The sequence below is a fragment of the Echinococcus granulosus genome, assembly GCF_000524195.1.
Source record: "Echinococcus granulosus chromosome Unknown EG_S00073, whole genome shotgun sequence".
Classification (NCBI taxonomy): domain Eukaryota; kingdom Metazoa; phylum Platyhelminthes; class Cestoda; order Cyclophyllidea; family Taeniidae; genus Echinococcus; species Echinococcus granulosus.
In genome coordinates, this window is record NW_020170453.1 from 180,180 (window position 1) to 193,503 (window position 13,324).

Below are 13,324 nucleotides of genomic sequence, written 5' to 3' on the forward strand. Positions count from 1 at the left end.
CTTTTTCTTCTCCCTACATTTTTTTATGCATTGGCATGACTCGTGTCCTCCCTCCTCCCGAAGGTCTCCTCTCTCTTACGACCTAACTGGTCTCCTCTCTGACCACGACNCTGAGTCGGACAATGAAAAACGGCACAAGAAGAGATACATTCCCTCGTGGGCCAAAAATGGTCAGTATTTGTGACATTGCTTTTTTGTATCATATCCGGTGTTTGTTGTAGAGGCAGTGCGGGTGGGTTTTGTAACTTCAGGAGTTGGGTGTATGAGTGGGTGGAAGGGTTGCATTGGTTCGGGTGTGGTATAATTGCACTAGTTGCGCAGTCCCCATGAGTAAAATCACTCAATTTTGGGCTTGACTATTGACGAGGTGTGCTGTGTTGCAGGCAGCAAGGAGTTGTTCTCCTTGGTGTCGCGCGTGTACCGAGGCGAGGTGCGCTGGCAGGAAATATTTCGACCCGCGGATAAGGTGCATTTCGAGGACGCGGAGCTCTTCCACGGCTACAAGTTTCGTACGCGTCCTCGGGGCAGCAGTGCAGTATGGAACTCGCCTACCCCCCCCTCCACCTCCACCCGCCCAAATATCGCCCTTTAACTCGTCCTTTTTTTTTCATCTCTATCCTTCTTCCCATCTGTTGATGTTATCGTTGTAATTTATATCACCTCCTCTCATTCCCACAAATTAATGCCCCTACTAATTCGCATGCTTCCATTGCCTCCATGCATTGTTTTTAAGCATCTAGATAATCAATGTGAAACGTTAGGTCCTCGTTTGCTCTTACTTCATCATCCCCATCTGTCCCTTTGCACGATTTATGGTGCGCCAAATCTACAATGGAATAGTGAATGCCGAAGAACAGTGCAAGGCTCACCAAGTGTTTCGACTGGCCACTTGCGAACACAGCCTGAGTAGGTTTTTTAGTAATGTATATCGCTAAATTTGCGGTATTTTTTGAGTCTCTTTTTCCTGGAGAAGCTGCTATTTGATCGTGGGCTAAATTTTTCGGCATTGCGAGGTGTTGTTTCAGTACTGCTGGAAAACAACCGACTCGATTGCTTAATTTTTATCGACTTCAGCTGAGTCCCGGTCGGGTTTGGAGTGACGTCAACAGCTGTTCGTTGCTATCTTTACCACCGCTGTCTTAACCTTTAAAGTGGTCATTGAAGGTGCATCGTGGATATGGAGGGGGGCGGCGAAGTGCGATTGCTGAATGCGGGTAAATGCGAATCGGATTGGCGAATGTCGGAGGAGTGGACATCGTGGGCTGTCATCACCGTCGGTTTCATCGTGACAGTCACAGCATGCGTCAGGACTGCAAGCTCTTCTGTCGAGGCCTCAAACGTATCACCACTTTCAAGGTCACAAAGAGCCTCGTAGAGGTGAAAACCGTTGACGCCGCCGCAACGTCAAAAACTAAAACGTAGTCAGTTCTTCCAAGGTGAATGACTGTGTTGGAAAAAATAGTTGCAGGCTTCGGAAACGTGTCGATGTGTAAAAGCGCAGAAGTGGATAGTGATGAACACCTACAATGGGTCTGTAACTTGTCTTGACCCTGCCTACACTCGGACATCTTCGGAAGGTCGCAGTTGGGGACAGAAAAAAAAGGGTTTGGCTGCTAGATAAATATTGGTAAGCTCTACACCAAGGATGGTAACTACTCTGAGGGGTGAAATATTGCCTCGCGCTCACCGAAGAGGTGTCAAGCATCATTTGACGTGTAGATAAACCATGGTGCGCTGCTCGACCTCAAGGTCGATCTGTGAGTAGGGTACACAATCGGGTCAATCCGAGGAAGTCGTAAACAAATAGGCTTCCTCTTCACTATCCAGCAATCAGTCTATGGAATTTGGTTGTGGCCCTGCAAATGATGAATGCTGATGTGGATACCGTGGTGGGAGTTGGTTGCTGCTTGGGAAACGAGGGCTCCGTTTTGTACTCCTTGGTTAACTTTGATGTGAACCTCTCCGGTGGTCCATGATATTTTGATAAAAAATTGTTGACACGGAAGAATTTAAAAAAAGTGGTGAAGAATTGTTTAGTTAACACACTGTTCATTTGCAGATTTCAGGACGGAACAGAAATGCCTTGAAATGTGGTGGATTCTTAAATAAGTGTAAATTTGCTCAAAAGAGGAATCTAGCGCTCGATTGATTAAAATTCATCCGCTTATTTCATGAGTTATTGTTCCGTCAGGTGCCTATCTGGGTCTCGAGTTCCATCATTAGGGAATTCGAAGGCTCATTTCTGATTGGCTGGAAAAAGTTAACGCCCCGAGTGGTTCAATTCTGATAATTTCATTATTTAAGTCGTTTAAGGAATGTTAAAGACGTGTCCCGCGTAGCGTTCCTTTTCAAAATTTTAACTTTTCCGACTCACGGCTGATTTCCGAGCATTTGTGATAGTCGTATTCTCTCAGCCTACCTCCTGATTGATTGCTTGGCTCATGCAAATCAGGGGTGCAATCCTGAAGGCCATGCTCAATCGGTTACTACTCCAAGTCCGACAGCCTCTGGCCTCTAATCGTCAGGTGCGTACGTACTGACCGTACCTCCTTTGTTTACGCATTACGTTAGCAATAAAGGCATATCCTCTGAAGTGGCTAAAAATTTAAGGGACTTTTAATTTATCATAAATTCTCTTCAGAAGGGTGATAAACAGTAGGGTGGCAAAAGTTTATAAGTTCGCTTCATGAGTTGCTGTCTTGCCCAGTACTCATGAGCTTGCGAGCTCCTTGTGCCAAAAGTCAGGGGTTCCGATTGGTTTTATTTTTTTTTTCATTATTTTAAATTCCATCAAGGGAATGATAAAGTAGATGACTGCTGGAGATGTCTGCGATCCCAGACAACGTCTCATTCAAAATTTTGAAAGTTCCAGTTCCTGACTGATCTCTGATCAAACTAGACAGTTGTGTTCTTGCGCACTTGTTACTTCCTGATCGGTTAAGTGGTTCATATCAAGCGGAGGTGTAATTTAGGTAGGTGCACTGGTAAACGCTTGAAAGTCATGGTCAGTCGGTTACTTTCGCCATCAGGCAGTCTCCAACCCCTCCATTCACCGGGAGCGTACGCATTGTTCGCATCCTTTTTTTCACTTACTGCGTTAGTAAAGGCATCTCTGAAGGGGGTAAAAATTCAAATGATTTTTAAATTGACGCAAATTGCTTTCCAGAGGGACGTAAATAGTCAGTTGGCAGAGGTTTATTAACTTATTTCATGGCTTGCTTTTCTGTCCAGGACCCATGGGTTTGTGAGCGGCTTTCGCCACCTGGAATACGAGTTTCTTCACAATGGAGTTAAAGATGCAGTTCTAATTGGTTGAAAAATCCAGCGGTCGGATTGGCCTCGTTTGGATCATTTCATTATTTGAAAAGTCATCAAAAAAATGTCAGGGTCGATTACTACTGGGGATACCTACAATCTCAGGTATCTCCTTTGTTCGAAATTTTGAAAGTTTGAATCTGTGGCTGGTCACCAAGCGTTCTAGACAGTCGTGCTCTCGTTCATTCATCACCTCCTGCCTAATTGACTCGTACCGAACACTTGAAGGCCATGGTAAGTCGGTTGCTGCTCGATGCCGGTCCGTATCTGCATTCTGGCCGCTAGGTGCGTACGCCCCCTTGTCCACTTATTACGTCAGTAATAAAATTTTGGAATCTTTATCTACGAATTAGCCAATCGGGTGCTTGACAGGGACTAGGCCACACTGGTACTTTTAATGTTTTGTTAGCTTCATTCTAAAAAAAAACAACTAGATAAGAACTCTGCCACCGCGAAAGCGTTTTAGGCATAGATATCCTCAATTCAAGGTATGCTATTATTTAAATTCAAGAAATATAACTAGAAACAGGAGAATTTTCGATGAGTTTCTAGGACTCCAATTAGTGTTTTAGGAATTTTAGGCCCTTAGCTTCAACTGTTAGTATTTGGTATCATTATGCAATTCTTTGATAGTTTTTTGCTCTTACTTCCGGTACCAAATCGCTAAATTGAAAAGACTGATTCGAGGGAGACATCTTGATTGTGCAACTTGAGGATTTTACAACTAATTATGGTTTTATGGGAATGCCAGTGCTCGCCCTTCCCTGTGGATTGATGCAGGTGTGTGAAGTCTCCCCGCCTGTCACCCAAGCGGTGACAACGGCATGCACTTCGGTCGTTCCCCCACATTGTCTGCGTGCCCCTGCGGTCCGCACCTGAAATCGATTGGTGCAAGCAAATGACAGCGCAAAAGTCGGTAGTTTTTCTAATTAAATTACCTCGACCTATAATTGAGAAAGCACTTAATTAACTGATCGATGGCAACTAACTCCTTCAGCTGTGGGTCACTTCGCTTCTCTCCCTCTCCGCTCATGAGCGCGCGGAGCACTCCTAGCCAGCTTCGCTTTCTGCTCTTCGGAATTCACATAGACTTTTCAAAGTAGGTTAATTTATTGAAAAATAATTTAGTCAGATTTCTTAACCGTAGTGATGGCTATAGAAACAAACACATGGAGGAAAATAGCCACAATTTTCTGTAGCGACTCAAGACTTCTCTGAAGACGAAAGAAGATACGATACTTGGGCAGAATGAGTATTATGGACACACAGAGGAGTTGCGGAGCCTACCGACATGGCCCGGAGGCCACGCAGCTGGGCGGAAGTTTGGAAGGGGAGTCTTAAGTGCCCGCAAAACTAAAACGAAGAGTTAGTCAAATAGCCAAAGTATTACGTACTCCCTCCCCTCGCTCTATTGAGTGTCAGCCTCGGCACTCTCCTTGGTCAACCTCCTACGCCGGCCATCGCAACGCAGTCAGTGCTGTAGAGAAAAGCACTCAACCCCAACATCTACCTACTGGGGCTCTACCCAACCAGTAGAGAGGGAGAAAAGGAGGTATCGCCTGTTTATTTAATTGACATCTTCATTTAGGCACCGTAGATTGCTCCGTGGTAAATTTTTTTACATGGTTCATGGCAAGTGTTGCCTTAGTTGTTAAGAGCATTTCTGCAGAACATAACACTGGGGTAGATGCTGAATGTAGACGTCATTACTAACCCTTTTGTTGACATAGACTCTCATATCCGCACCCTATGCACTTTCACCATCACGTTATGATTTAGCATTCGTAAGAGAAGTCGGTGTAGCTATCCCGCGGGATAGGGTTCGCTTTCCGCTGCCACCAATGCAGACCTTCGAGTCCTCCCTGAAGTCAAAAGAAGACATAATACCAGGCTAGAAAATGCATTACTGACGTACAGAAGGGCTGGATCGGGGGCTACTGGCATGGCCGGGAGGTGTAGCCTCCCAGGGCAAGTAAAAAGTCGGAGCCCTTCAGTGCTCGCGAAGCCAAAACGAAGAGTTGAGTAAACGAAGTATAACATTGTATTCTAAAGCGATAAGATGTGGTCACCCAGTCTGCATGTGATTCGAAACGTTAGTATTTTTCAAGTATGGTTTATCAAATATAGCCGTCGCTTTTGATAGAGGAATAGTGAAACATATATTTCCAACTTTTGAGGCTTTTCAAAAAGTCCTCGCTGAAATGAATTCAGTAGTATCTTCTGTTTACTCCCTATCTTGTAAGGCAAAAGGATGTTAAGAAAGTGCTCCTCAAAAACTCATAAAAGTCTGATTTCCCTACTGTTTTATTAAAACCCTCTCAGTATTATACGATAAAACTTTCTCATTCAGCGATTTTACCTTATATTAATCGCAGATATAGAAAAGTCTGATTGTCGGAGTAGTACCTCTTCCTTCCCCGCCTCCAAAACTTTCAACGACCCTAGCAACAATCCCTCAGAAAAATAATTTAAAAATCGGATTTTACCTCATTAGTACCCCTCCCTTTGCTTTCCATAAAGCTGGGTTCTAAGTGTGCCAGTTAGGATGAGGGCTAATTCAGTCCAAAGGCTTACAGGTTTGCGACTTCTATGAGAGTTTACCTTTAAAATATGAACCGTCAACTTTGTCAGGAAACTTTTCAGTGTAGTAATCATTGCTGTGTTCAGGCTGGAATCGCACAGAGTCCGACGGAGAGCTAAGGTCATGGTGGAGAGGATGGAAGACCGCCAATCCGAGGCACCAATGCTAGCAGAAGTTGCAGCTGTTGAGGTTCCCTTTCTACGCAAGAACTGCCATAGTTGAAACTCCTGCCAATTTTAGTTTTGTTTTTTTTTTCGATCCGAAGAACTAACTTTAACACAGGTAAGCATTGGCTCAAGTTATCCTAATAATCATTCATGAAAAATTTCGATACGTTTTGTCCTCCCACTTTCCACTTGGATGGTGAAGCCTCTGATCACTTGCATGGTGACCTTGTATGTTTGTTTAGGACAGGATGGACTGGGGCATAATAACGTATAGTATTAGCTCTCACCCTCTGGACATGCTGAAGGTATGCGCTCATCCTGTCATCGACGTAGCCAATATCAAATCTCTTACTCGTCAGCCACATATCCATTTAAGGCCAATTCTATAGCTGAATCTGACTGTTGCAAAATGACGTGATTAACGCATAAATAAACTGTTATTTCCTCAGATTCCTGAAAGGCGTCGGTCTCAACGCATCCGAGAAGTCAACTTGCTCCCAGAGACGGAGACGGCTGGAAAGAAGCGATCCTCTCGTGTTGAAATAGGTCCGTAGGTATTTAAATCAGTCGGGACGTGGACAAAAGAAAGTTTAGAGGGAGAGGGCACGCCAACTCGGCAACGCCGCAGGATCGCCATCATATTGCGATACAATTCACAGACTTGTTAGTGGACCCACTCGTCTTTGGGTGAACGCAGAATTAACTATGCTACACCTACTAGGATGAGAAAGCAGAAAGTTGGAGATGTTGCAGTCATTGAAGAGAATCTGGTTGACTGGGAGTCCAGACACGAGGTAGGGGCATAGCCAGGTGAACCCAACTAAACTTGTGCCCCTCTAGCTCACCATGCGCACGTTCCGTTGTACCTCCTCATCACTACAGCATCTGATTCGATAAGTTGTCCTAAAACAGCCCTGAACTATGCAGAGGTGACTACCACTTCCCTGGGGACCGGAATAGCTTAACAATGCAAATCTACTTCCATCTGAACGCGTGGGATTCTGAGCTATTCAACAATGTTCTTTCACTTTTAGAGACTATAGTAAATTCCCCAGACAGATGAACCTGTTGTCCTTCTCTGGACCCAAATATTCATGCTTACGCACACACACACGCACACACACCGAAAGTGGTCTAGAGGAAGGATCTCTGATCGGGTGTCGTGGATGCGCCATCAGGGCTCGTCAAGAGTTTCGTCACGCTCGAGAATGCTGATAGGCAAGTTTGAGAAATCAGATCTCTATGCTTAACTGCGTAGCACAACTTCAGGAATTTTTACAACTGGAAGTCTCTGACCAGGCTTAAACTGGCCTTCAACGCTTTAAATGTTGTATAAAAACAACCTCTACGGTAAATCACTCCGGAATCGCTTTCACGTAATCATGGTGATTACTTTCACGGCGGACTAATCCATGCCTTCATGAGGAATGTCTTCTAAACTGATGTAATCAGTTGAATGAGAAGATTGACAGTTCGTTGGTAAGGAGCGAGTACAGAAAACAAAACCTAGAGCAACTTTGCTCTTGGTTTCTATGGCTCCTTTGCCCTGGAATGGATGAGGGGGGGGGGGACACTCGCGTGCTTGTGATCGGTTGACTGTTTGCAATGGAGCCTCGTCGACAAGTCACCCATTCATGCCTGGATAGTCCCCAGGAGGCAAACCGTGGACAGTCGCTTTAACTTTTGTGCGGGTAAAACCGCGTTTTATACTTCAAAACTACGTTTTCGAACAGATGCATAAAGACTCAAAATCTGCTAGATGAAAAGGAAGTTCAAACACCTCTACATTTTGCATTTGGTTTTGATTGAATGTGATAGAAGTCTGTTTGATGCTGTGCTGCCTATTTGAGACCTTCTGGTTGTCGAAGAGTTGTCAAAGGTACACTTTTTGAATTCCGCGATCAGATTACAAGGGGTGTTCAAGCCAAACAGAGATTTCTAAATTCACGACTGAAAAGAATAGTGTTCGTGGAGTTGGAAGAGTATGGTCTTGTTGGCATTGACACCTGTCACATTGGTACGCCTGTATTCATTGGTTCCAGAATCGGGGATTCTACCCTTTGTGTCCTCATAGGAGTGATTTCCAGTCCTGTGGGCTGAAAACTACCAAGGTCATGCAAGTTCGAGCGTCGGACTTTGATTTTCAGAACTAGTACTCAAGCGAAACGCGAATCTTCACCCCTGTGCGATCTGTTGATTCCTCCTTACTTCGCCTCCTGTCGATGGGGCGGTCCGCCTTTACTCACTTCACCAACCTGACTGTCGGTTTTTGTCCATCCCGTGGTAGATGATGTAGCAGTACAAGGACACAAAATGACAACTGCCACCATTATCGTCAATTTCGCTACTCCACGGAGCATTGCGTAAACTTCTTCGCCTTACCACATCTTTTCCTTCCTTTTTCGGCGAATACTGGTCTGCACAATCCGCAAAGATCTTATTTCGGTGGATTTATGCACCTTTGATTCGCCTCTTCTATTAGTCGACGGGACTTTTGAAGAAGTTATCTGCCGGCTGCTCGAGAGCGTCCCTTCTCGAAGTCGTGGCTACATCAGCTTACGTCTAGGCATTATCTGGCTCCTCCCAAACACACTGGCTGAGTTCAAAATGGTCGAGTAGATGCAGGACGTTTCTGATATGAGGATTGGTTACAATTTTTTAAACCCAAAGTTGAATAATTCCAGAACTTAATAACAAGTGATGTCATTTTGGGGGCTATATAGCATTTAGGTTGTGGCGATTAGTTTTCTTCCGAGGTCTTTGTACGAGGAGTCTTGGAATCGCCATAGAAATTGACCGACACTGGTTGAATTTGGTGATGCTACTTGTAGGGGTTGAGAAATTTTCCATTCCATTAGGAATCACAGGATTCGTGACCACAAAAACCTCAACATATCTAATGCAAGAATGAATACTTGACTATGGTTTGTGGATTCGTCCTTTTGAGAGCCACCCAAGGGAGCCCCTCAACCCCCAGCGTTTTTGACCTTCAACGGGTGGAAGGGCTAAAACCGTTTGTCAGCCGGTGAGAAGGCATTTAGAGTCCCTGACGCATTCGTCACTAGGATTCTGAAGGACAATAAACCTTTGCAACTTGAATACTTGATGCCTCCTAAATGGCATTACTTGTCACTAATTTCTTGAACTAATCAATGCTGTAGGTTGACTACTGTTACGTCATGCTACTTACAAAGTAAAAAGTAGGTAATTGGGTACATATTAAAGTGACAACTAACTTTCCAGTGCTCTACCACAACTCCTGAGCCTCTTGCAAGGCTCTCAGTCTCCGATAATTTAATGTTGCCTAGATAGCTCGTTTGGTGCAACATGCAGTCAACATTGCTTTAAAATGCGTCGACAGTTGTCATGGCTTCAGACTTCTATCTTCGTGTACGGTTGTGGCCAGATACGCGATAGATGAAGGCCTCAAGGCTGATGCCTCCATTACTAATGTAAATGAGTAAGCAAAGGGGCGTTGTCAGTGTGTACCCGGCGGGGAACCACCTGACATCGCCCTGTCAGCCAGAGAGATTGGAGACTCCCTGACCGTGAGTCAACGGTTAAGTAGTCACCGATTGACCATGGCTTTTAAGTGTTTAACAGTTCACCTGCTCAGATTTCACCTTTGCTTGATCCGAGAAAAGTGAAATCACGACTTTCTGGAATGTTTGGAGATCAGGCATGCATCTAAACTGTTAGGATTTCGAACAGGAACGTTTTATAGGGATGCATATATCCACGAGCAAAAGAAGTCAGTGATTACGACTTCTACGGTGGACTTGTAACCTTTCCATTCTGAGCCTTAGCTGTCCTGGTATGGAAGACAGACCAACCTGGATCCACGCCTTGACGATATTTTCTGAAGAAGGATCTACAGGTGGAGGTGGTATCTGAAAGGTGCACAGTGGTATGTCCATCGGCGATATACCATGTTGAGCTGCTAGTTTTATCGGTATAATTTACTATGACCTTAGGAAGGATTCAAGGTCATTGGACTGGTAATTTAGGAGTCCATGTAGATTAACATAAAATTTCTCAAAAACATTTTTGCTGTTAAACAGTCCAATCGCATTCACAGGGCAATGCAACCTTGAACTATGCTGTGATTGAAAGTCACAGTAGGTGATCCGTGAAGTTTAAATAGATAGTATTAATTTAAACATAAAACCCATCTCTTACCAATCCCAAAGATCTTAAGTTGTCAGTGATAGGAATCAGGGTAGTTGTTCTTGTCAGCCTACACTTCTTTTTCTGGAGATCGACGGGCTGCTTGTAGCCGGAAGTTTGGGAATGGCAGAAGTCTACAAAAAGTGACGCGTCAGTGTTCCTGCCTGAGACCAGCGACATCTGGTTACACACATTCATGTAATATGCAGACTGGATGAAGTTAAAAGCAAGGAAGTAGGTGGGGCAGTTGAAATCGGTCAGCTTTGTACTTGGAAGAATGTGGAATCTGGCCTGTGTTGAGCGCTTTCCCTCTGGATTCCTGACATCAAGCCTGCCAACACTCAAGTCGACTTTATGTGATTTTATTTATTTCTACCTAAGCTGGGGTTACCGATAAAAAGGACCAACCTTTAAAAGTACCAAAGCACTAGGCAATGACCAACCAGCTTATACCGCATGGTCCACGATGCAAGAGCCGGGATTAACACGTTGCAGGAGAGAGGCAAGATAATTTAAAAGTGCGGATTTACCAGCACCATCGACAATGTGAGCATGTCCTTCTGCAAAAGCTGTTGTGGCTGTTATTGTTGTTGCCATGAGGAGTATGATTTAAGGAAGGCTGAAGCTAAGGCGCCGAACGAGAATGACGCGGTGTTTGAAATGGAACCCACAGTACCGGAGCTGGAGTACATTGACGATTTTGTTGGTCCGCCATTGATGCTCCTGAAACCGACAATGTCTCCCTCACCTTTGTCACCTCATACGTCGTCTTCACTATTACTGATGTCACCACCTACGCCACTGCCTACGTCATCACCGACGTCACCACCGCAATCACTATCGGCGTCATCATCACCACCGACAGTTCCGGAACTGCAGCATGTTGACAACTTTATTGAACCTCCCTTGAAACCACCGATATCTACTCCTCCTTCATCACTCCCGACACCATCTTTAACACTCTTGCCGTCACCGTCGATGTCAACACCGCCGTCACCACCAATACAGCCGAAGGCGACTACCGTTGAGGAAATGGAATCTGCACCGCTGGTGTTATCCACAGCTTCTGTGTGGAAAAATCCGAAATTGGGGTATTGGAATATTCGTGAGGTAAGTTTTTAGGATGCAACGTAATTCCAGTTTCGAGTGGGGATCCATTGAAATTGTTGAATGGCCATATCTGAGCGTCTCTTCCGTTTTTGATCACCTCCACGTGGTCGGTACTCTACGAAATCCCCTTCATTCGTTGATATTTTATCATGGTGGGAGGATATTTGGTCCTAATGTCAGTGATGAATTCTGTGGGACCCCTCTCACGCATAGTTTTGGGTATTTGTTGACCCCACACTGTTCGAGCTCAAACAGGGCTTCGCGGTGGAGGGGATTTCAAGTGCTACTCTTTTTCTACTGCACAAAGATGCAATTTAAAAAGTCCTCATGGGGTGACTGACCTTTTTTATTCCTTTTTATGACTCTACGTATTCGCATATACTAATCACTTCTTTTTTCAGCAAGGGAATTTAAATTATGAACCTTATACGACAGAAAGTGTAAAGCTTATGCTCTTAATGCCTCCAACTGTAAAATGATTTCGAAATTAAACTAAATAGGATTGTCTAGTTTTTTATAATAAAGAATAAATAACAGCCCAAAAGGATTATTTAAGATTCCCCTATCGCGAATGAGGTACTGCTTCATTAAGATATCTTCTTTTTCAGCACGGAGGCAAGAAATCGAGTTCTCGTTGCCTTTATTTCCAGCTCACTTTCATTTCTTAAGTATCCGCTTTGCAAATCTTTATGCGTCGCCTACCACCCAGGAAAGGTGGTATTTATCACTGAAAGAAATGTGCTGGACATACAAGCGGCACAAATATGTGACACGTACATTCTATTGGCTTAGGCTAAGTAGTTACAAAAATTGTGTTGTAGAAGGGCTGGTAAGGTTAAAATGAATAAAATATAAAAGAATTTGCTGGTGTGAGGTAAAATTTGTGACTTTAATTTTTTGAAAAAGCACACAACTTTTATGACCTACAATGGTAGGTTTTGGCCTGTGACTGTGACAGTGAACGATCTGAAACGATTTTGAGGACAGCATTGACATTTCCCCCATTTTACTTCTTTTGCTCTCCAGAGAGCCGAACAAATTCGAATCTTCTGCCACTACTTTCAGGAGGACTACCAGGAGGAGCTGTACGAATATGGTCCAGGTAAGGTGGTTCCTTACCATGTTATAAGCCTCGTCAGTGGTTCCGTCTTGCTTATTTTGGGTACAAATAAAAATCTTATTATTCCACTAAAACCACCTGGCCAAGGCAACTTGATTGCAGCAATGAGAGATGCTCTTTAAGGAAGAAGAATAGGGAAGGAGAAAGTGGTCTTTCTGACTGCCGTTGAAAAAGTTTTGAATATTTTGTTAACATTATTTTTATGGTGTTTTTTTTAAAATTACTTATTCTTGCTTGGATAAACTAGAAATGTTGCTTAGCCGTGTTGACCTTGAAGATCATGGCTTTAATTTCTCTAGGAAAATAATAAAATTCATGGCCCTGGGTGCTAAATTGCTACAAATGTGTGAAAGGATTATCAGGATGCTAGCAGAAAAGAAAAGAAGGAAGCACAATTTGTCCCAACTCTTCAGTAATCATTTAGAGGTGACGAATGTCAAAACAGACGATATAAACCCAAGTTGGAGCCACAGCCTATTCAAATGGAGTTATCCTTGAAAGTGCAATTAAGAGAAGAATTGAAATGACCCAGATCGGTGGTCACTCTGTTAAGATGATGGCAAAGCCCGCAAGGACTGAAGGAGTCGAGTAATTAAGTAAATAATGTGATCTGAATCTTCCCGCCAATTTTTTAAATAACTGGTTGACAACAGAAAGTTTATTCTTTCTTCTCGTCTAAAATGGGACAGGTCCACTGATCACATTTTATAAATCGTGTTGCATGAAGGAGCCATCAACAGTGAACAATACACATCCGTTTCTTAATTACTTTTGCTCTACAACTGCCCCTGGACCAGTGACTATCTAGTGTCAAGTAGAGGTCACAATTACCAGTCGAAGAAGCATCATCAGGGGATTACTGAG

At 43.9% G+C, this 13,324-nt stretch overlaps 2 protein-coding genes across 2 annotated transcripts in view; both read left to right on the top strand. All coding sequences in view use genetic code 11, as the record gives it.

Moving 5' to 3' along the window:
* The window catches only part of EGR_07246 (hypothetical protein), a gene marked incomplete at both ends in the record, with an annotated part of 4,357 nt that extends 2,982 nt beyond the window's left edge, over positions 1-1,375 (top strand). Inside the window, 2 exons of the mRNA XM_024496495.1 lie at positions 762-910; positions 1,165-1,375. Coding sequence (XP_024349080.1) covers positions 762-910; positions 1,165-1,375 — 360 coding nt within the window. The remainder of the gene's footprint in view (positions 1-761; positions 911-1,164) is intronic.
* A 9,407-nt stretch (positions 1,376-10,782) lies between these two features.
* Positions 10,783-13,324, top strand: part of EGR_07247 (Glutathione S-transferase) — a gene marked incomplete at both ends in the record, with an annotated part of 9,427 nt that continues 6,885 nt past the window's right edge. The window contains 2 exons of the mRNA XM_024496496.1: positions 10,783-11,340; positions 12,367-12,442. Of these exons, the coding sequence (XP_024349081.1) occupies positions 10,783-11,340; positions 12,367-12,442 (634 nt within the window). The remainder of the gene's footprint in view (positions 11,341-12,366; positions 12,443-13,324) is intronic.